The following is a 21,912-nucleotide window of genomic DNA, read 5'->3' as shown; positions in this document are numbered from 1 at the left end:
CAGTGGACAGCTAAAAGAAACTCTTTGAAGAAACTGAGGTCATTTTAAAATGCAAACAAGAGCAAAGCTTAATAACCAACCTACTTTGGAAGCTCAGAATTAGGTTTGTAATTCTTGCTCTGCTTCATCATCCATCTGGTCAAAGTAGACCAAATAAAGAACCATTTCCTGCATCTATGCCGGTACAATGCTCACTTTTCTAGCTGGCATAGTCAGACAGAGAATCTGGAACATTCACCAAAATGATAAAAGCTTATGAGCTATTTCACAGATACGTAGCTTTCTTATCCATCTGAATGAAGGGGTTTATCAAACAGTCTTCCCAGTAACAATAGTAATGGATATATCCAGATAACAGCAAAAATGAAAGAAACCCCAACATAAAGTGTCATAAAGCAAAAAATAGAAAAGCTTTAGTATGCCTTGGCTTACATTTTACAAGTGTTTGGAAATCTGCTGAGGGAATATGACAGTATTCATCTACAATAAATCGCATCATTTGGTCTTTTGTTGACGTTGATTAAAATGGTGTACCAGAGGCCACTTCAGAATCTTCTACAAGTGCCAGTTAGAATGAGAAGTACTGACTGAGATGCTTATGGTTTACATCATTTTTATATTCATCAAATCATTCAGTGACCTCTAATGCCTTGTGAATGAGAGCATCATCAGCCTGGAAGAGACCACTCCCATCGGGATAGAAATGACTCACCACAGGAAGAAGGTGATCAGTCAGAATGGCTATGTAATTACACCCCAACATGCACTCTGGATGATGACATAGCCACAAGAACTATTCACTGTGAGAAAGAAACAAGTAGGATTCTTTTTTGCAGACACAACCCATGTCATTATGGTCACTGCTGACCCTGGCTGATTGTGTACTTGCCTCAAAATTCCATGCCAGTATCATCATAGTCACTATAGCTGGGTAGACCGCAGCAAGGTGAGCAGCAAGTTTCTGCCAAATGTGCCCAAACCAGCATCTCTCCATTAAAGTCACAGAGATCTTTACCTCGATCGACCATAGCTTGAATAATGGGAAACTAGGTCTGCCTGGTGTTTTTATGTATAACTCTGAGCATGATAGCACATTGGTTGCTTGTTCAGGAATCATAGTTGCATGGAAGCAACTGATTTTAGAATCCCTGATTTATTCAAGTGTGTATTTTATTTTGAAAATGGCCTCTATTCAGCAAGCAGTTATGTTTATTACTGTTATTAGTTTTCCACTTTGAAACGCACCGAGAAATCTGACATAAAATTGAGACGTAAAGCCAAAACCTCCTCACAGGGCTGGGAGAACTCAGCTTATCAAACATTCTGTTCTGTTAGAGAAGGACGTTTTAAAATGTTTATAGCTATCTATATCTGTCCTTGATTCAACGAACTGGCCACAGGACACCTTATTTTACTGATAATTTCTCTCTTTTTCAGTTTCACCTATTGAGGAATTAAATGACTTGTATTACATGAAATTAATATTGAAAGAAAAGGGTTTTTATCCCTTGGCAACATGAAAGACCTCATTCAGATCTTAACTCTGTGCATTTTTAATATATCCTTGACATTTGAACTGAAGGTTAGATTCTGCAAGAGTTTAGTGAATACCAAGCACCATGAGGGACTCAAAAGGAGAAGTGACCAAGAGATGAAAGTGAGCATTAGGGAGCATTCAGCAAAAAAAAGATATAATCAGTTACCAGCACTGCCAAAGATTAATCTTAAATTCTGTTTTAAATTAAAGGCATTACTATGTTTATTCAAAAGTAATGTGCGTGATGTTGCTCCAATCGGTTATTGTGATTATTATTTTCAGTCTCCTGAAACTTGGACGTCTAAACTGTAATATGTAAACCAAGTTATCCAAAGAGTAAACTGAGTTTCCACTGTTCTTAAGGTACCTCAAAGGGAAAAAAAAACCCTAAACAAAACAACAATGAGCATTATTCCTTTGATCATGGTTTCTGTGAGAGTAAACATGATAACGTTGTACAAGAGTGAGGCCAATTTTATGTTTAAGCAAGTCTGAAATAAATTAATAATGGGTATTATGAAATTCTTGCCTTTACCCCAGTGCTTTCTGCCTCTCTAATATACTCTACCATCACAAAATGCATTCTGTAGTCGCATTCTAGAACCTGGATAAACCGCACAAATATACACGCTGCAGACACAGAGGACTAATCCAGTCTGTTTGTACAGTCTGTTACTATAGTTACGTGCTGCATAACTTTAAAATTTCCTACTGAGAATTAAACATGTTTCTCGCAGTTGCCATAGTGGATCCAATGTGAAAAATCCAACTGACACCTGCTGTGCAGGCAATTCGGCACTTTTGCTTTGATATGTATTATATACATTAATGAATATATATATATGTGTGTGTGTGTGTGTGTGTGTGTGTGTGTGTGTGTGTGTGTGTGTGTGTGTATTAGGGTTTCCGTTAGCCGGTAATTAGAGTTTTCTGCCCAGTAAAATTTATTAATAAAAAAAAACAATAAATTAAAAACTATATGTGTGTGTGTGTGTGTGTGTGTGTGTGTGTGTGGGGCAGCCATGGCCTAAAGGTTAGGGAAGTGGGCTTGTGACTGAAAGTCACCAGTTCGATCCCCTGGACCAGCAGGAAAATGGGGGCGGGGGGAGCGAGCACAGTGGGAGTGAATGAACAGAGCTTTCCCCTCCCTCAACACTCCCTCAACATCCACAGCTGAAGTGCCCTTGAGCGAGGCACTTAACACCCAACTGCTCCCCGGGCACGGCACTGCGGCTGCCCAATGCTCCTGCTATGTGTGTGCTCAATGCCCTTAATGTGTGTGTGCTCACTGCCCCCAGTGTGTGTGTATAGGATGGGTCAAATGCAGAGTTTGACTTTCACTGGTCACTGTTCTAAGTGTGGGTGTGACCAATAAAGAACTTAACTTACATATATATATACATATATATACACACACACACACACACACACACACAGATACATACATGAGTGTGGGTGTTTCTGAGCCCATTATCAATCTGGAAAACAAATTTGTTTCATAGGAACATGGGATTTGTCTCTACTCAGTAGGCCTTATTGGAATGCTTTCAGTGGTGGCCATTTCATAATATATTTAGTTCCATATTTCCATGATTGAATTTCACATCCTTGGGTGAGCAGAACAACCCCATTCATACATTTCAAGCACACATCCCAGTTATTTGTTCTTCGAATCAGTTTTATAACAGGCCTTCTACCAAATACAGTTTTTTAGTAAAAGGGCAAATGCAATTTTTGAAATTGTGAAAAGAGACAGAAATGTACAATTTCCCTTTTGTCACAGTTACTGAAGTCTGAACTACTTGTAAGGACTATGTGCATTTTTTGTGAGAGTGAAAAATGTCAGTGTTGTCACCCAGGTATGCTTATTTAAGATTTTATGAAGGAGACAAGAGCAGATGCGTGCTGTGATAATATTAATTAATATTTAAAGCAAGAACAATGATGTTGAAAAAATGTTGAGCCTGTCCTCTTAGGTTCAAGATAAGCATGCATATCTCAAGTCAGAGCACCCTCACATAATAATTAACGTTACAGATTATTGACAATTTGTTGCATAGTCATTCTTATGAAAAAAAAAATCACCTGATGGGATTTAATGCATTTCATCGACTGTTTTTTTCCCCATTCTAATACTTAGTTCCCTTGACTGAAAACAATAGGAATGTGAGACCTCAGTTTGGTTGGTGCAGATTTTGCAGTATTTATTGTTTGTAGCTGTAAGGATGCTGATGTAACCATGTTAAAGCTCAGTAGCCATAGCCAGTGTGTGGTTGAGCATATATATGAAGACTATGAAACAAAATGAACCAGGAAACTGCAAAAGGCAACCAAAGTCTTTTTTTTTTTTTTAATATTGAAACTCAAGGTTTAGGTCTGTGGGTCTGCAGGTTTGCATTTTTCATAATTTGCATGTTTGTAATCTCTTGTACTTAAATATTATACATTCTCATTTTCTCCCCCAAGACCCTAATAACCTCAGGACCTCATTACCCAAGGATATTTTAAGTATGGTATATCATTATAGATTGCATATCATGAATTATTAGTTTCTTTGTGTTTGGAAAATGCTTAGATTTTTATTCAATAGCCAAGAAGCTGTAGAATGTGCTCACTGGAATCAAAGTTCAAAACTTTTCATTAAGATCTCTTGAGATCTTAAGATTCCCACCAGTGTAGCCTCAAATGCTTTAATGTCTCCACATCCGCCCACAGTCTCCACACATCAAGAGGAATTAATCGCCTCTGTGATAGTTCTTATGGCCCAGTGCTGCAAAAGATGTAAAGATACCCCACTTCTATCCATGTATCCTCAGGGAGTGAATTGGGCAATCTTGGGTCATTACGCAAAGTATGAATTCTCTAGCTTGTAACATTTTTGTTTGTTTTGTTTTGTTTTGTTTTTAAATGTAAACTAGTCCTTCCCAAAGACAGCTGAATACTATCATCAAAAGCTTGATGCTACCACGCGCAATTTCTATGAGATAGTCTTCAGAAGAACTATCTAGGTCAAATTATTCACATTGGAGCCACTGATATCAGGAACTCATTCCACACTGTTCTGTGCAGGAATAGTTTGATATCAGATAAGTCCACTGTTAAAAGAGAGTGGATTTACTAACACGATTAAGGTGTCTTTCTTGAACATTTTAGACTTTTGGTTCAAATTCATTATAGATCTAAATTCGCACAAATCTGTTTTAATTACATTCATAGCTTTTAGATAAGTTGTTGCTGTAGGCTTGTCTATGGAAGACTTGTGTGCAAAAATCCTGCTTTGAGTCAATTTTTAACTAATAACCTTCATTCATAAAATTATAATTAATGGGTTGGTTGGTTTCATGAATAGAGAAAAGAATGTTGTGTGCCGTCATATTAAAGTCTGAGAGCTAAAGTCTGCACTTGGAAAGAAAAACTGGAATTTCTGATATGTTCAGCTGCAGCAGAAACATAGCATAGCATAACATCATTTTGACAGGATATGATTCCACTTTAAACTGATCTCCAGTTTTATTGTAAATGAGTCAGTGGAAACAATTCAACACTTTTGACTGGATGCTGTTAACATTTCAGTATTTCCACAGACCTCACTATGGTCTGTGCTTCATGTTGGAGAAAAATGGCTCACTGTTGACGTTGCCAGTCTTTGCTTTGTACACTCTATTTGTGTGCATAGAGCGAGGAGAGAAGGAACAACTCCTTTTGTGACAACTCACCCACAACACCCACACCTTCCCAAGAGGCACTTGGGCAGAGTTTTGCCACATGGCACAATGTTAAAAGCAGGCCCTCCCCACTGCTTAGAGCCAGGTCAAAGCCCAGTCCCAATCTCATTTAGGGCTGTCAGATTTGCCAGGCTTTACCCGGCTGTGCCCGCCTGCTTCCTCTTGGCCTTCTATAAGAGCACACTCCAGAAATCAGAGGCCTTCATCTACTGCCTAATCACAGTCTTTTGTCAGTAGGCGATGCCATAATATTAAAAACAATGCTGCATGTCAAGTCATTTTCCATGAAGGCAGACTGTATTAGAGACAAACAGCATTATTGTTAGGAAAACAGTTCAGTGAGTTAGTTCAATCAGTTCAATCAAGTGAAACAAGGAATTATGTTTATTGGGTATCATCTATGACAACCTTGACTAACTCATTGCCTCATTAATTGATTGATTTAGTGACTATTTTCAGAACACCCTATGCTTGTTTACACGCATATGAAAATAATGTGAGCCGCGTTTGAGTTGCATACTCTCTTTTTTTTCTGCATTAGTGATCTTAACGTTGTCTTAAAGTTGTGGTCCAGTATGGAGCAAGTATTTTTGCATTAGTCATTTACTGTAGGGCATTGTTCAGTCTATATTTGAAGTTGCACAATGACAGTATGGCTCACTCAGTGGACTACACTAAAGCGATAAGGCCAGCCCAGGATCAACATTCATGTTGGACATTCATTGTAACCTTGAGATCACTTGTATTCAGAGGTGGACAAAGTAAACAACTCCATTACTTGAGTAAAAGTATAGATACTCCTGGTCAAATATTACTCCAATACAAGTAAAAGTTGTTCAGTTCAATTTTTGCTTGAGTTAAAGTACGGGAATACATGCTTTTAAAAATACTTAAGTATTCAAAAGTACATTTTCTTTTTAATGTCATCACATTGTTGTATTGTTGCAACAATGCATTTATAGAGTCTAATGACTCTGAAACAACCTACTGAATGCACTGACTTGCTTGTAGAACCTGTAGAATAAAAAGCTTGTGGAATATGCTACAAAGCCTATAGAAACACAGTTGAACCAAATGCTTCCTCTATAAAAGACGGTCTATAGCTTCAGTTAAACAGGCACTAGGTTAACTCAGATTGGCTTTAAAATGATAAAACGTCATAATGTTGTAGACTAGGTTAATTTTACTTCTACTACATAGCATTGTCTGAAATGTGAAACACCTGGATGACCATCATCACCGCTTCCCGCCCCCCTCGTCTTATTGGGACCGGGTCCTGCGTGAATCCGCTGACCTTACAAATATTACTGTGTTTACCTGACAAGATTAAAACATATATTTCTGAAAGGATTTTTGTCAGTAATGTTGACTCGGCATTTTCACTAGCTAACTATTAATATGTGTCAGCACGCGAACGCATACGGGAAGCAATTAACTTGGAAACCAGTTGATTTCAAAAATGGACTTAAGATATGGCCATGGCTGCTCTGGTGAGGAACCTTTATCTTTATCATCTTTATCTTCCATTGTAGTAGCCATCAGTAAAACCGCCAAGTTCAGTTGTTAAAAAAAATGCAGCACACACTTTACTGACAGTACTGGAGCAGTTTACTGTGATTGGTTTTTCCCCTGTGATGAACACAATATGGCCTATCGCATTTTAGAAAAGAAAATTCGTCCGCTGACTTCAAAGCTATGCGTTAAAGTAACAAGTAACGAGAACCTTCATAGAAATGTAGTGGAGTGAAAAGTACAATATTTGTATTTCAAATGTAGTGGAGTAAAAGTCATAAGTTTCAAAAAAAAAAAATAACACTCAAGTAAAGTGCAGATACTCGAAAAATGTACTTAAGTACAGTACTCAAGTAAATGTACTTCGTTACTGTCCACCCCTGCTTATATTACCTAAAACAATATCAGAAGTCTGACGGAGAATTTGTAGCCATAGACATAATCAGCATTAGTGGCAAGTGTGATGACTATGAAATATAAAGGACATAGAATGAAACAGAGTGGAACAGAGTATAGGGGCGATTAAAGGTCATGATAAAATACAGTATGACTGATTGCATGAGATGCTGTTTCATTACTCACCATGAGATGTGTGCTCTGCTCAAATCTGTGGGTCTTTGCAGTTTCTCATCACTCATCTGATTGTCTATCACCTGCAGCTTTAATACAAAATTCTCTTTTTCACTATACCAGCCCTTAAAATGTCATGGTATGCTATGTGGCATATATTGACATTCTGAAATAGTCCATTATGGACCAGTGACATACACTATTGGTCTGTAATTGGACCCAAGGGAATTGCCTCCTGTAGTGTATGGTAGCTAGGTTGTGGTTGGCCAGATCCACAACTGAAGGCAGACTCTCAATAAAATGTACATATTTAGAACAGTGTTACTGTGAGATAATATTAGCCTAAATACTTTGAGTTGTTTAATCTTCATACCGTGATTAAAAATTCACCTATTAAAATGTTATTAAATACATGTTGTGATAATTTTCACATGGCAATTACCTTCTCAGACATAACTCAAAGTCAAGTTTGTGCACTGAATGACTGGCATTGTCCAAACGTCCAAAGCGTTTTCCTAATTACTCCAGCTAAATACATTCGTAAAACAAGAAAAGTATCTTAAATCATTTGGCAGATGAGATGATGAGTAGTCTTTCAATCCAAGCACTGTGTATTTGCATTAATACTTTACCTATGTGTTCAAGTTCTTATTGCTGGTTAGGAAGCTAAGCAAATATTACATGAGATTATCCTCCATATTATGTTCTGTATTATTGCACATAGTGTCTATGAATTTAAAAGTGGTGGTGAATGGTAGATTTCAAATTTGACTTTGTCCCAAGAGGAAAAGCCCTCATAAGAGAATTTATTTTACAGTGAATACTGAATGATGAGGATACTTATAGGGACACACATCTGTAAATATTTCCTGAGAAAATGTTAGTATTTACATGTCATTACATTTTAAGCATGAAGAGTAAAATATATGTGCCACTGACTTCATAGCTTACCACATAATTTTATAGAGAAAAATCAGCAGTGTTAAAAAACTTGTACAAAGCTAAACTGGATCTATTTGACTCTTAACGTTTTCAACTGGATCAAGTTTAAAGCTGTAAGGGTTAATTCAGCACCGCTGATTTCATTGTGTAGGCTTATATGTGTTTATATGATTTCATTCGCTTAATATCCACAACATCAATGTTACTATGCCATGTAAATTGGCCAGAACAAGACTAATGTTTAAGACAAGAGCCATGCTGGCCAAGAAGTCCAGCCATTGATGATATTCGGCTTCATCAACAGAGAGAAACAACGGAACTCTGACTGACCGCGGTCCAGGCTATCTCAGTCTGCAGTTTAGTGATTTTGTGGAAAACTGTGTCATATTTGGCAGCTCTGTGTAAACAAAGGCTTTTTTCCTCGCTTTTTCATTCTATGGACATTGTTATGTTTTATAATATACTATTTCTTAGGTTTTGATTCTTTGAATTATAATAAGTCTCTCAGGTATAGATGCTCTGTAGGCAAATTTGTTCAAGATCAATTTCTTCTGACTACATTTTACAATGTAAGCTTTTGTTACAGAGATTACTATCCTCTCTCTCTCTCTCTCTCTCTCTCTCTCTCTCTCTCTCTGTGTGTTTAGATTTACCCATCAGAACTGCTCACAACCATGTCAATTTATTACTTTCCTGTCCCCAACCTCACTGCTTGTTCATTCTGTACCTCTCCCTCTACAGGCTGTTGAAACCAACCTGGCCTCCAAGGACAGTCACTGGGTGTTTGTGAATGAGGTAAAGAACAATCAGCATACCTCTCTTCCCACACACACATGCACACGCACGCGCACACACACACACACACACACAGATTTTGGTCCCTCTCTGATAGCATTTCTGCCCACTATGCCTAGAAATGCAACAGTGGTCTAATGCAATTCAGGGCAATATACTCTGTACCACCTGCCTGCATTACTTTCATATGTCCATCAACACTGCATGGTGCTAACACGAGGTCCAGGCGCAGTGATATGGTGTGATCTCCTAATATGAAAGAAATCTGTAACAAATGTTCTTATGCTTGATTTCACCTGACATTCAGCTTGCATTCTTCAAGGGACAAAATGTGTATAATGTGTAGTTACCCAACATCACTTTGAGTATAACTGTCATATGGTACAGGAAAACTGCGACATGATGCTGCCATTTGTTGCTGCAGGCAAAATGATTGCTTGTGTCAGTTTTCTCTTAAAGTTTTCTCCCAGTGAAAAGATCAATTTTCTGAGATGTGAAATTTCTCTGAGCTTGCCAAGAGCTTGGCTGATGTGTCTTTTGATTGTGTGGTTACTCATCCCTTAGGGTACTTTCTTCATTTTGCTTTTCCTTTATTTACATTTGCCTGTCAGTTTTTGATCTCTACAATCTCAAGTAAATAGGACATTTTAGTAAGTAAATGTACTGTTGACCTCTATGAGAAAAAGGCCCAGATTTATAAAATTGTACACATCTGTCTGTACATCTGTCTATCTGTCTATCTATCTATCTATCTATCTATCTATCTATCTATCTATCTATCTATCTATCTATCTATCTATCTATCTATCTATCTATATATCTATCCATACATGTGTGTGTGTGTGTGTATATATACCTGTAATTCTGAATTTATATATTTAGGAACTGAATTCATATATTCTGCTTTATATTGATATATTTCCTGTTTGGCCCCTCGTAATATACACACACACACACACACACACACACACATTTACTGTATACTCTGTAAGTGTGCATGTATGGCTAAACATCTTTGTATGTATATTGTATTTCGTGACATTTTCATCCCTTCTCTTAAAATTGCAGAACTGTCATATTTGAAAAATTCTGTATTATTATTTAGTTCCAGCTAAACTTTGCTCTAGCTCTTAAAAACTTGAGGTTGCACAGCTACAGGATAGTCACTGCATATTTCAAAACTTCACAGGACATATTCTTGTCACACATCTATATCATTGAATCCATTGTCACACAGAAATGACACATCGAGGCCAGTCAGGCATCACCAACAAATTGAAGTGTTGTCTTAAGAGAATCCCTCAAGACTAACAGAATGGTGGTATTGAAGGTCAACAAATAAACAACAACAACAAAAAATTCACGGGTCCATATATAATTCATTCAAACAAAACATTGTAAACAACATCAGTCCTGACAGGAACTGTGAATCTATGTGAGACCAGACAGCTCTCCATAAAGAAAAGGCTAATCCCTGTGGTTCTCAGTCTGTCTGTGTTAACATCAGGGAAATGTAACCAATATTGCCCTTTAATCCAACCATGCCACATGAGTCCAATTAAAGACTCTCTCTTTCTCTCTCTCTCTCTCTCTCTCTCTCTCTCTCTCTCTCTCTCTATCTATCTCTCTCTCTCTCTCTCTCTCTCTCTCTCTCTCTCTCTCTCGCTGTGACTTGTGAAGTACACAAACAAAATTCTTTGTGTAGCAACAACCTCCTGTAGAGAATCCACCTATCAGTTACCAGTGAGTGTTTGGCTGTCACATTCCATGAGTATATGGTTTCAATTCATCTGCGACACAGACACAAAGCATATGATACAAATCCAGATGGCATTTTATTGATCATATGAGTATGACTCACCTTTTCCCCCTAAACTGTTTTATTGTTGAAACTCATAAACTGAGTAAGTATGTAAACTTGGTGCCCATATAGGTCCACAAATAATAATAATCATGCTCATCTTGGGGCCACATTTTTAACATATTCCTCAATCTATGTTATTATTTGAAGGTGATATTCAGGATTTTTTGCATAATGCAGGACCTGACATGCATATCATATGTAAGAGATGATTACATAATTTTCTCAGATAATCAGAACTTTACATTTGATTGTAAAACAGAAAATGCAGAATTCAGGATTTGGAACCTAAATTCTCAGATGGCTAATCTGTACTTTAGCCCATAAAATTAAAGGTCAACCATTAATGACACACCAGCGAACTGTGCTTTACAAGCCTCACAGAGGTTGAACCAGGCTATGAAAAGAAAACGTTAAATGAATACAAAAGCATGATTTCAGTTCTTTTTTATGCTGCCCTTAAATAATGATTTTGGCCCAGTGAACCCGTAAATAAAGTGCCTACCTTGCTATTAGTCAGGGAGAGGCTTTTTTTTCTGGCTGTGTTTAGAAGGACTTGAGATAAAGCAGTATCTTGAGAATTTATAGATGAGAGTAGATCTTATGGGAGCTATAGTGTTCATTTAAGCATGCCCAAATTTTCTGATATCCACTTCTAAAGATCTTAGAATGCTGTGATATGTGGGGGCAGGAATCCATGTTTTCCACAATACAAGATGCGCTATGGTCTAAGTAAAGATAGCTCACAAAGTTTAAAAAAAAAAAAAAAAAAAGATCTTATTTTTTTTTGTTTTTGTTTCTGTTTTACTTCTTTTTTTTTTCAGGAAACTACTCAAAATGTTATTATCCAGTTTTAAGATCAATTGTAAAGATCAAATCTTTAAAAGTGGGATAGGCTACCACAGAATCAACTCCAATTCCAGTTATATTATTGCCTTTTTGGAAGCATGAAAACGTGCTCCACAATGAAAAGAACGCCCGCTTTTATTTACTGCATTGGACCTCGGAATGCTTTTTTGCAACTGCAGTGTTTTATGAACTTTTTCTTTTTTTTTTTTTTGGAACTGGCCTAAGAACCAGAAACATAAATCCTACTCATATGTCAAACAGCCAGCCTCTAGTCTGAGCCTCTCCTTCATCCCCTTTCCCACTTATGCCACATGGTGTATAGATTGCCTTCCCCGATGATTTCTTTTTTACTGGACAATGACTACACACGTGTATGTGTACCACCCGTTTCTCTCTTTGCTGCAGTTGTTGAAAACATTTAAGTGTGAAATTTAGCGGGACATAGGAGGCCATAGAGCAAAGAGAACACTGGATGGCTTTTAGCGTGAACATAAATCTCCTTATCGTTTTATCACTGTAGGGATTTGCAGACCTTCACATCCAAAGCACTTTAAATGGGAAAAGGATGTTAACTTTGACCCTTTTGACAAGTCACTCATCAGCCCTTTTTCTGTCTGCTATCTTTTTTTTTTTTTTTACCTGGACTATTTTACGGAATAAAACTGGAGTCATAAATAATGACTGTTAAATTCCTATTGCTGAATACATTTGCAAAGTCTATTTCAATTTATGTTCCTAATCTTTCTCAGAAATCATACAATAGTTTGAGGGAGATGGTGCATATTGATTATGCATTCTGTATTTTAAACCTAATTTCACCACACATACATCTAAAAATACAATTACTATGTATTCTAAATTATCATTATTAAATCAGAGCTACACATTATAGATGTGTCTGCTTTACAGCAGAGGATCCGATCGTATTATACATGATCTATGGCAACATTGACTTCAGAGGACAGAATAATATTCTTTCCCTTAGGATCTACAAATTAAAACAGACAGACAAGCAAACAAAGAAGTGAAAGTTTTTTGGTGAAAGATAAGGCACCAACTGTTGTGGTTAGTAGTTTCTAAGGTCTTGCTTTAATCTGAGTCCTATACAAAACACTCTGTGATTTCCTTAAGTTGACAGGCCAGTTAAAACCCTCTGATATCTCAGTTATAGTATATGACCACCATCCTAACTCACTTTCACGGCCTGTAGGTGTGGTTTGACTGAGGCAAAGGAAATTGTGCATATGTTGATTTTGTTATTTTTATTTTGTTTTATTTTTATCTCTCTTTTTCCGAGCTTAGGTATAACATATTGGAATCATGACCTCCTGTCACTTTTATTTTTGCAGATTGTTCACAGACATGTGTTATGTTGGTCACTACACTGTGGGAAAAAAAAAATCATTCTAAAATTACAGTGATTTACTGGCATCAATTTTGCCAGTAATATAATGTTTCTTAAAGTTTTTGTACTGTATCATAAAATTACAATATAATGATATATATGACAGTATTGTAATTCATTTTTTGTAATTTTTTTTTATAAATGCAGCCTATTACTGTGTTTTTACTGTTTTCTTTTATTGCTCCCTATATTTCTAATGTATCTTTCATAGCTGTATTTTTACTGTATAATTGCAGCATTATAGTACCCCAATGTAATGCAACCCCCCCCCCCCCCCCCCAACCTCCTTGCTGTCCTTTTTTTCCCCTAATTTACTTTTCTTTTTTTTTGTGCTTTTAGCCCCCTTTTTCTCTCCAGTTTAGAGGTGACCAAACTTCCTTTACTACTTGTCCCCATAGCTTGCACAGGTTGGACAGGGAGGTTGTAATTACTGTTATGTGTCCTCTCATACATGCTCCCCAAAACTGTCCACCACTAATCTAGAGGAAACACTGAAGTGGAGTCTCTATGGTGGTGGGCTAGTGTCTTTTCCACGGTACCACTATTTGTCTTAGTGCTTATGTGGTTAGTACAGAGGTTTCCCAATATGCTTTGCAAATAATAGCTCATTGCAGTACAAAAAAAAAGAAAAAAAGACTAGACCTTTTGATCCCTCAGAATACCACTTTTTGCAGTGAACTACTGTATTTAAAGAACATGGTAAATAACTGTAAGAATTTCTGTCTAAATTTATGTTTGTTTTTTACAGTGCACACCTACTTGCTCATTGTAAGACTTGTTAGATCATAATGACACAAACTCCAATGATAGAGGTGATTTCACAGGGCTGTTAAAGGTGACTGTCTGGAAACATAAAGCTAAGCAAAGCGTTACGCCTCTCTTTGTTTCGGTATCATACAACAGTCTTTGCTATGTTTCTTTCTTGATGTGACAACGATACAACAAACAGTAATTACAAATGAAATGGGTAATTGCTAAGTAATTATCCCACATTTCTTTATCAAGTTAGAGCTTAATTCACCAATCTAAACTGTCCGCACTCTACTATATACATTTTTCTATGGCTTGTTTCTAACATATTAGAAACGCGCTCTCTCTCTCTCTCTCTCTCTCTCTCTCTCTCTCTCTCTTTCACTCTCTCCAGGAGATAAGTGACCCTGAGATCATGGAGCTGACACACAGTGCCTTAGGGCGGATGACTGTTATTAGGCAGATTTTCCCGCTGTGGAGGGACAGCAGTGTCAGCTGTATGCGCAACAACCATCGCATCTCCTCTATGCTCTGTGATCCTCAGGAAGGATACCTGCAGTCCCTAGAAGTGAGTCAGCACTGTCACCATAACTGTTGGTAGTAGTGACCCTTAAGTTACATCTCATCTTTATCGACTAAAATTTTGTATATGCATTTACAATAGTCTTTAAGTGATTCACAGAGTTCAAAACGGTGTGGTACAAAACTAATTATCTGATATACCTGAGAAAATTACTTTTGCACTTAATAACTGAATTTTTTTCATGTGAGATAACTCCAGGTAAAGGGTCGTCAGTTATTTATATTTGTTTGATATTTATATTTATAATATTTTCTATTGTTCATAATGAGCTGTCCTTCTCTCATAGCACTTATAGCTTAGAAAAACTCCATCCCACTTGAGATGATGAAACTAAAAGATAAAAAAAAGTTTTACCCTTTGACCGTGGACTAATGAAATAAGTGGTATTTTCTACAAATCTCAACCACCTTTGTTAATGCCTCAACGAAGTAAAACTCCACTTTTTCAAAGTTCACCTTTAAGCCATTACAATGCCATTGCTTCTTCCTCTAATGAAACATGGAGAAAAATCTTAATGAAATAAAATGAAATATAGAGGGTGTTTTTTTTTTTATTTTGTCACTGCTGAGTACCTGAGTTCATGCTATGCTCTGTACGAATCAGAGCATGACAGGGGCTTGGCTCTTCCATTAATCTCTGTGTCTGCTCTCAATCAAAAAAGACCATGATCCATGGTGACTCAATCCTGTCTTGCAGTAGTGTAAGTCAGGAGCTGCAACTGTGTGAAAACTCCTTGAACTCACCTGAACTCACAATAAGGAACAGATGGCCTGTCTTGCAGAACTCCTAAGAGAGTTTTTTCCCCCCTCAGTAATTCATGCAAAGGAGGGTTAAATGCTCTTTTGATGTTAGATTACCTTCATAACAGGAGATCCTGTGGTTTATTGTTGAAACAAACATGTCAGCAGTTTGTGTACAAAATTTGCTTTGCCAGCAAAATAACGCATGCTCTAGATGCATGGGAACTTGACACAGACTAACCTAAGCCATTCCTTCTTTGACACTCTAGTTACCACTCAAAACCCAAAGAAATAGCCCATATCCTTTTATTCCCTGTTTGCACTGATATCAGTGACGTAGTGAAAAGCCTAACAATAGTAAGTGTGTCTCAGCACTCTGTGAAAGACACAGACTCTCTTCTGCATCCATCAACTAATCAACATTAGTTGTTATTGCACACTTATCAAAAGGTCATGGTCACTAACAATTTGATGAGGACAAGAGATATGTTTTACATATCAATGGACTCAGTAGCTATAAAATAAGCTGCATGTACAAAACAAACTGGTGAGTGGTTGTCATTTTTTTTGGGGGGGAGCGGGGGGGATCTGCTGAAAAGTATTGGTGATTGAGAGATTTGAATCAGGACAGTGTGAATGCCAGAGACTTTGTTTCCAGGCTCTCTGTCCTAGTTATCAGTCACACATGCCACCCTGAAGAAGCAGTGTCAGCATTGTCTCTGCCAGTTGTCCTTGAGACTTTAACCCGTGCCTCAAATTAGAGCTGCATCGTCTGGACCCTTCAAGGCCTGCTTCTTCTCACAGTGATTAATGTTCCTCCATAATGCTTTTAAATTAATACCTTCAAAGTCTAAGTTTCATCCAAGGGAAATATATTTAAGTCGGAAATCCCCCTAAATTATATGAGTCATAAGGATGGTAAAAAAGCAAAAAGTATTTGAAGATTCCAGGCACTGTATTTCAGGTCTGTGTAGAGCACTCCTTGAAGCTGGAGTATTCCAGTATCTCTTGTCAGTTCTGTTTTTGAATGTGCATTTGATTGATCACTTTATTTTGTTTTGCCAGTTTGTCAGGTTAGTATGAGAAATCGCCTCGTAATTAGTTTCCTCACATTTTTGCCCCTTTTGGGAAACATCAGTGCCTAAAGAGAGAAAATATAACAATACAGAGAACTCATCAAGCTCACATTAACAAGCTAAGAGTAAACCGATACTCTTCTCTCCCAGATGAAATATAAAAGAGAAACAATGATCTTAAGCATTCAACAAATGTTACCATATAGTTCAAAAAATAAATTAGTGCAAAACCTCAGCTTTGCCTAATTGAGATAAATGTACGCATGTGTATATGTTTATTTATTTGTTGTGTGCACCGTCTTACCTTTTGCTACTGAATGAATAAATGCATGTGTTTATATATTTATTTATTTGTTGTGTGCCCCTTCTAACCTTTTGCTACTGAATTAACTGAATGTTAATGCATTTTCTCTTGTGCTCAGGTGTCCAATCTGTACCTGTACGACAGTGTTCTGATGCTGGCCAATGCCTTCTACAGGAAGTTGGAAGACAGGAAATGGCACAGTATGGCAAGTCTGAACTGCATCAGGAAGTCAACCAAACCTTGGAATGGTGGCTGGTCCATGCTGGAAACCATACAAAAGGTAGAGAATAAATGATTTCACTTCTGGAATTTTCAAGGAATTTTGTTTTACAAAGACAATATGTCCTCAGCTGACAAAAAATCGTTTCTTAAGTCTTTGAGCCTGGAAGTGACAAGCCACTTGAGCTCAGAATAAAAATGAGCAGAACAAGATGAACATTTCCCTCATTTTACGTCAGCACTTGAGACACATGCAGCTGTTTGAAATGCAAATGGGTGCCTTCCTCTGCCTTCCTTTTCAATGCTGCAATTACATTGCTCTCTTGGACACATAAACGGCCGTGGAGCTGAGAGGTCCGTGTCTTGCTACGGATCTCTCTGAGGAGGCTTGAAAGGCTTTCCGATGGCTCTCATGTGGTCTACCCAGCCCATTTTCCCATCCTGGGAAACTGATGTCTTCGCAAAGCTCTCATGGGTAGTGGACAGGCTTCTGTGTGCTCTTCAATTTTATGCTTTTTTAACATGCTATGGAGCACAGAGAACCATGGAGTACCACAAATTTGTCCTTTGGGGAACACATCACAGATACCGTAGTCAGATAAACCACAGTTTGTCCATACCAGAGCTTCTCAAAATCTTTCTTCAGTCCCAAATGGCCTTTGTTAGTTTGGCTGTGATACTGATGCTAACCTATTCACAAGCACAAATGTTCCAATTACTGAGAACTCCTGTAGATTACAGTTTAAGAGATCTGTTGGGACACACTTTGAGAATTCTTCCCTTTCTTTATAGGGACGCATTACTGGTCTCACTGGAACGATGGATTTCATGGACAACGGATCGAATTCCCATGTTCAGTTTGAGATTTTGGGTTCCAGCTTTAGTGAGACTTTTGGCAAAGATGTGAAAAGGGTGAGTAAATCTACACTTTAGCAACAATAAAAATGGGTATTTTCATCACATTATTATAGCTTATTTAATTAATTAACTTTTCAAAGCAGTCAGGTAGAGGTTTAATGAATTCCACGAATTTTACTCGATTTTATTACAATTGCGGGTCTCAGGTAATATTCTGGGCAAGCTTATATGAGAAACTAATAACCTTTCCCACTGCAGAGTGAAATGAGCAAGCATTAGCAAACACCAAACAGAGCTGTAGTGGTGAAGGCAGAGCAAGCCAAACACAATGTAATGAAGCCTGTATGACATGCACATACAGCGCTGTGTCAACAGCTTCCCCCGAGAGCACAGGAGACCCTGTCTGCTCTCAGTGCAGGAGATGTAGATGGATCCAGTTCGTAAGATGAATATGCCCCCCAAACCGTACATTCAATCTGCAAGCCTATCAAAACGTGCATCTCGATGGAAAAATGACTTGAATAACCGAAACTCTCTGCTTGTTGTCAATTTCAGTCGCTATGCTGGTGTTTGGGAAATGAAGCGGAATTTCAGCTACTCATGAATTTCTGTGGATGTTCTCAAACACTTCGCATGAGCTGATTATTATTCACCCTTGATCCGGCAAGGAAAAGCTGATTCTTTTTTTTCTTTCCCTAAGTTTCAGTGAACAAAAGCAAACCAAATTCATATCTATTTTTATTTTTATAAATCGGTTTATTTAACCTCCAATTTTTTATTTATTTCCAGTGCTTTTAACTGTTTAGGTTGATTTCTATTCATATTTTTAAAAATAAAAGAGTGAAATAAATTAAAGCGAAGTGGAATGAAACAGTCCGGTTGTAATGAAGATTTAATCACCCTGCATCCCAACTTGAATTATGAGCCCACTGTATCACATTATAGCCATTAGGATCCATGAACCCATGGCCATTTACTTCACACACACACACACAAGGCAATAGTGGCTCCCCTTATAGCAAGTACATTTATTAACCGTAATGAAAGGCAAGGACAGCTAATGGCACGTCAAGTGCACTCAGTCTTGTTGTTGCTCATTATTAGAGTACCAGCCTCACTCTCCAACCAGTGCCTCCCAAGAAGAGATTAATACAGCCAACTTTGTTCTGAGCTGCTATGGAGACAAATGGACACCGACACTGTTTATGTGGCATATGTCATGGTTATAAAGCTATGAGGCATGTGCATTCCCACGGAAATTGAAGCCTGCAGAGGTGAAGGCTCCATATAAACTTCTGTCTGACTTCAAGCGGATATTTTCTGCAGGATTCTGTCGCCTGTCTGGATGTCTTATCTTCTCTTGTCTTCTCCATCTTCAATCTCTCTGTCTGTTCATCTGTCTGTCTGTCTGTCCATCTGCCTGTCTCTCTCTCGCTCTCTCTCTCTCTCTCTCTCCTGTTTCTTGTGCTCTCTTGCTATCATTTCTCAAAGCTCACATTTCAATCAGACAAAGTGTCTTCCACATTAATCATAATGGAGACTGAGATGTTGTTTTCACATTGCTCTTACCCCCTTTACTGCCAGAGCCCGTTTTTATTATTGTACTACCAGACAAATCTTACCAACAGATCATCATTTGCTTATATGGCATGTTCTTCCTTCAGTGTATGCGCCATTGTGCAGCCTCAAAAAATCGCAAAACTTAAACTTTCCTCTAAATTAATTATCTAGAACAGCTTAATGCACACATTATACACACAAAGTGTTTGTGCTGGCAATGTTTACGCTAAATAATTTAATAGTAGAATTTCAAAGGGCCCTAATAGTGGAGATATGTTAAACAATCAAGCTTACAGCATCCTCTTCAGTACTGTCATTAACCTTTATGTTTTGTGACAGGGCCATTAAGAGGCCAGACTAAGAGGGGTTAATGAGCTGACTAATAATTACCCTCGATTATCTCACTTTTGTAAAAGTCAAGGGCTCTGAGCTCCATCAGCTCATTCTCTGCCGTAGCGTATTGTGAAAAACTTGCCATGTTTTTTGTATGTAGGTCAAAAACACGTTTCTTCATGCATTAAATAAGTGCATCACATGTAAAAGAATAATAAAGAACAATTTCTGTCAAAATGAATCAGTGAAAATGAGACCAAAACAAGCTGTTGCTATTTGACTAGATTTACATATTAAGTTGCAGAGAGAACTTGTAAGTATATTTTGAGATTCAGCACATGGATGAGAGTGTATTAATTATCGAGTGAGCTGAGTATTATGCCAGACGTCAGGCATGGTGTCTAAGAACAAAACATAACATGCAAAAGTGTATGGATTCCGCAGTACCTCAGACACCATAGACATATATCCCATAGCTCTACACTATTGGGTTCCCATAAAAATTTCATGTTCATGCTCTCTTTTGAGTGAGGAGGATGTATACTCAAAGCACTCTTGTCCCATGTTTGAGCTGTATGGATGGCTGGGCTCCCATCGGCTCGTGTGCGGCTGATTAGATCACTGCTGGGATGGTGAGGTGTAATCTCCTTTGGACTGACAGCATGATAAAGTTAGGCATGATGGGGGGGCCCGCAGCGTCGGCCGTCCTCAGCGTGGAGCCGTCCTTTGGTCTCACGGTGGAGATAGGGATCCTGTAGCAGGCCATTTAAAAGATGCCGTGGCTTATCACAATGTAAGCTCAGATAAGCTTATGGCTCTCTGGCTCAGTTCCAGTTATGTCTCAGCTGAGTTTAGGCCACCAGCAGAACAATAAATATGCGTTAAATTTTTTTTCTGTTCATTGCCTTACCTGGGTATGAGAAGTAAAAAAGGTGTTTAAAAAAGGTGGGTTTTTTTTTAAATTCATAAATGATTAAGAGAAGAAATATGCATGAATATTTTTGTTTTATGACGAACATATCTGCTAACTCAATTATTGTACTATTAGGGAGAAAATTATATCTTTAAGGCAAAGTTAAAAAGGTTAAAATTGCCTGCTTGTTATTACATTGCCAAACTGATTTTACTGATACATTATTTCAGTAAATCAACATTTACAATTTCATTTGTTTATTACATTCTGATATTAAGTATGTGTATCAACCCATGACTTTTGTGAGCTGAATGCACAAAAACAACTTTGCATCATGTTTAAAGGACCAATAAAACCTATTGCTTAACTCAGCAACTGTTAGAACAAATGACCAAACTACCCCCCAGATTACACACCACCCAGAAAACCCTGAACTGTGTTGTGTCTTCATTTGTATTTTATTTTGTTTGACATTTAAAATGTTGTTTATTTGGAATTTTGTTATCAACACAGACGTGGCTATTAACAGCATAGTAAATCAATGTAGTTTTAAGTGTCTTTTAGCTCTTTACATGAAATAAGGGTTTCTTGCGAAAAAAAAAAACAAAAAACACAGAAACTAAAAATCCAAGTATTTCATTGGCAAACGTTTGGATGTACAGAAAAACGTCAAAGAAACAGTAATAATGATCCCACGTCAAAAGAAAAAAAAAACAAATCTTCCCTCATAACGAGCCCAGGGCCTATGAAGCACTGTGCTTTGAAGTTTTTTGGCCAGATTCCATTTAATGTGTTGTAAAGGGCAAAGGACATTATTGATTTTCTCACTCCACTGAAATAATTGACCTTTGATCTGAATCGGAGTAGTGCAACCTCAAATTTGTGTGTATTGCAATAAAATGGTCTCATCCATCCACGTCTACTGACTTTGATTAGACTGAGAGATTTGTGGTTTAAACTAGTGGGGCCCTCTTTTAATCTTAATACGTACATAAACAATAAGTCTTTTGCACTATATATTGCTTTGCCATTCAAACACATTTGCTGTAGAGCATCTCCTAGTCTTTATGTGCTATGAATAAAGAACATTGCAGAGACACGCCACTCTGTTTTGAAGTAGTCATTTCATGACTTATTCAATAAACGTGGAATGTTTGTCTTTGAAATGTCTCCAGAGTGCAGCTATTCATAGGCCTTAAACTTCAGACAGTTAGTGTAATAACATATCCCAGGGTATTCCGGCAGACTACACAATTTCATAAAGATTATATTGATTACTCTTGCACTCACTAGAGGTAGATCATGCTGTGTTCAAATGCACTATATCAAAATCATGTGAATACAGTGCTTAGTTTAAAGGTGATCACATTCTCATTCAGA

The 21,912-nt window shown here is 37.6% G+C and overlaps 1 protein-coding gene across 1 annotated transcript in view; it reads left to right on the top strand.

The window, feature by feature from the left end:
* Nucleotides 1-21,912, top strand: part of grid1b (glutamate receptor, ionotropic, delta 1b) — a 209,147-nt gene that overhangs the window by 167,048 nt on the left and 20,187 nt on the right. Inside the window, exons 5-8 of the mRNA XM_030774568.1 lie at nucleotides 9,028-9,081; nucleotides 14,341-14,514; nucleotides 16,768-16,929; nucleotides 17,661-17,780. Of these exons, the coding sequence (XP_030630428.1) occupies nucleotides 9,028-9,081; nucleotides 14,341-14,514; nucleotides 16,768-16,929; nucleotides 17,661-17,780 (510 nt within the window). The remainder of the gene's footprint in view (nucleotides 1-9,027; nucleotides 9,082-14,340; nucleotides 14,515-16,767; nucleotides 16,930-17,660; nucleotides 17,781-21,912) is intronic.

Source organism: Chanos chanos, chromosome 5 (assembly GCF_902362185.1).
Source record: "Chanos chanos chromosome 5, fChaCha1.1, whole genome shotgun sequence".
NCBI lineage: Eukaryota > Metazoa > Chordata > Actinopteri > Gonorynchiformes > Chanidae > Chanos > Chanos chanos.
Note: the sequence above shows the minus strand (reverse complement) of the source record. Positions and strands in the feature narration are given on the sequence as shown.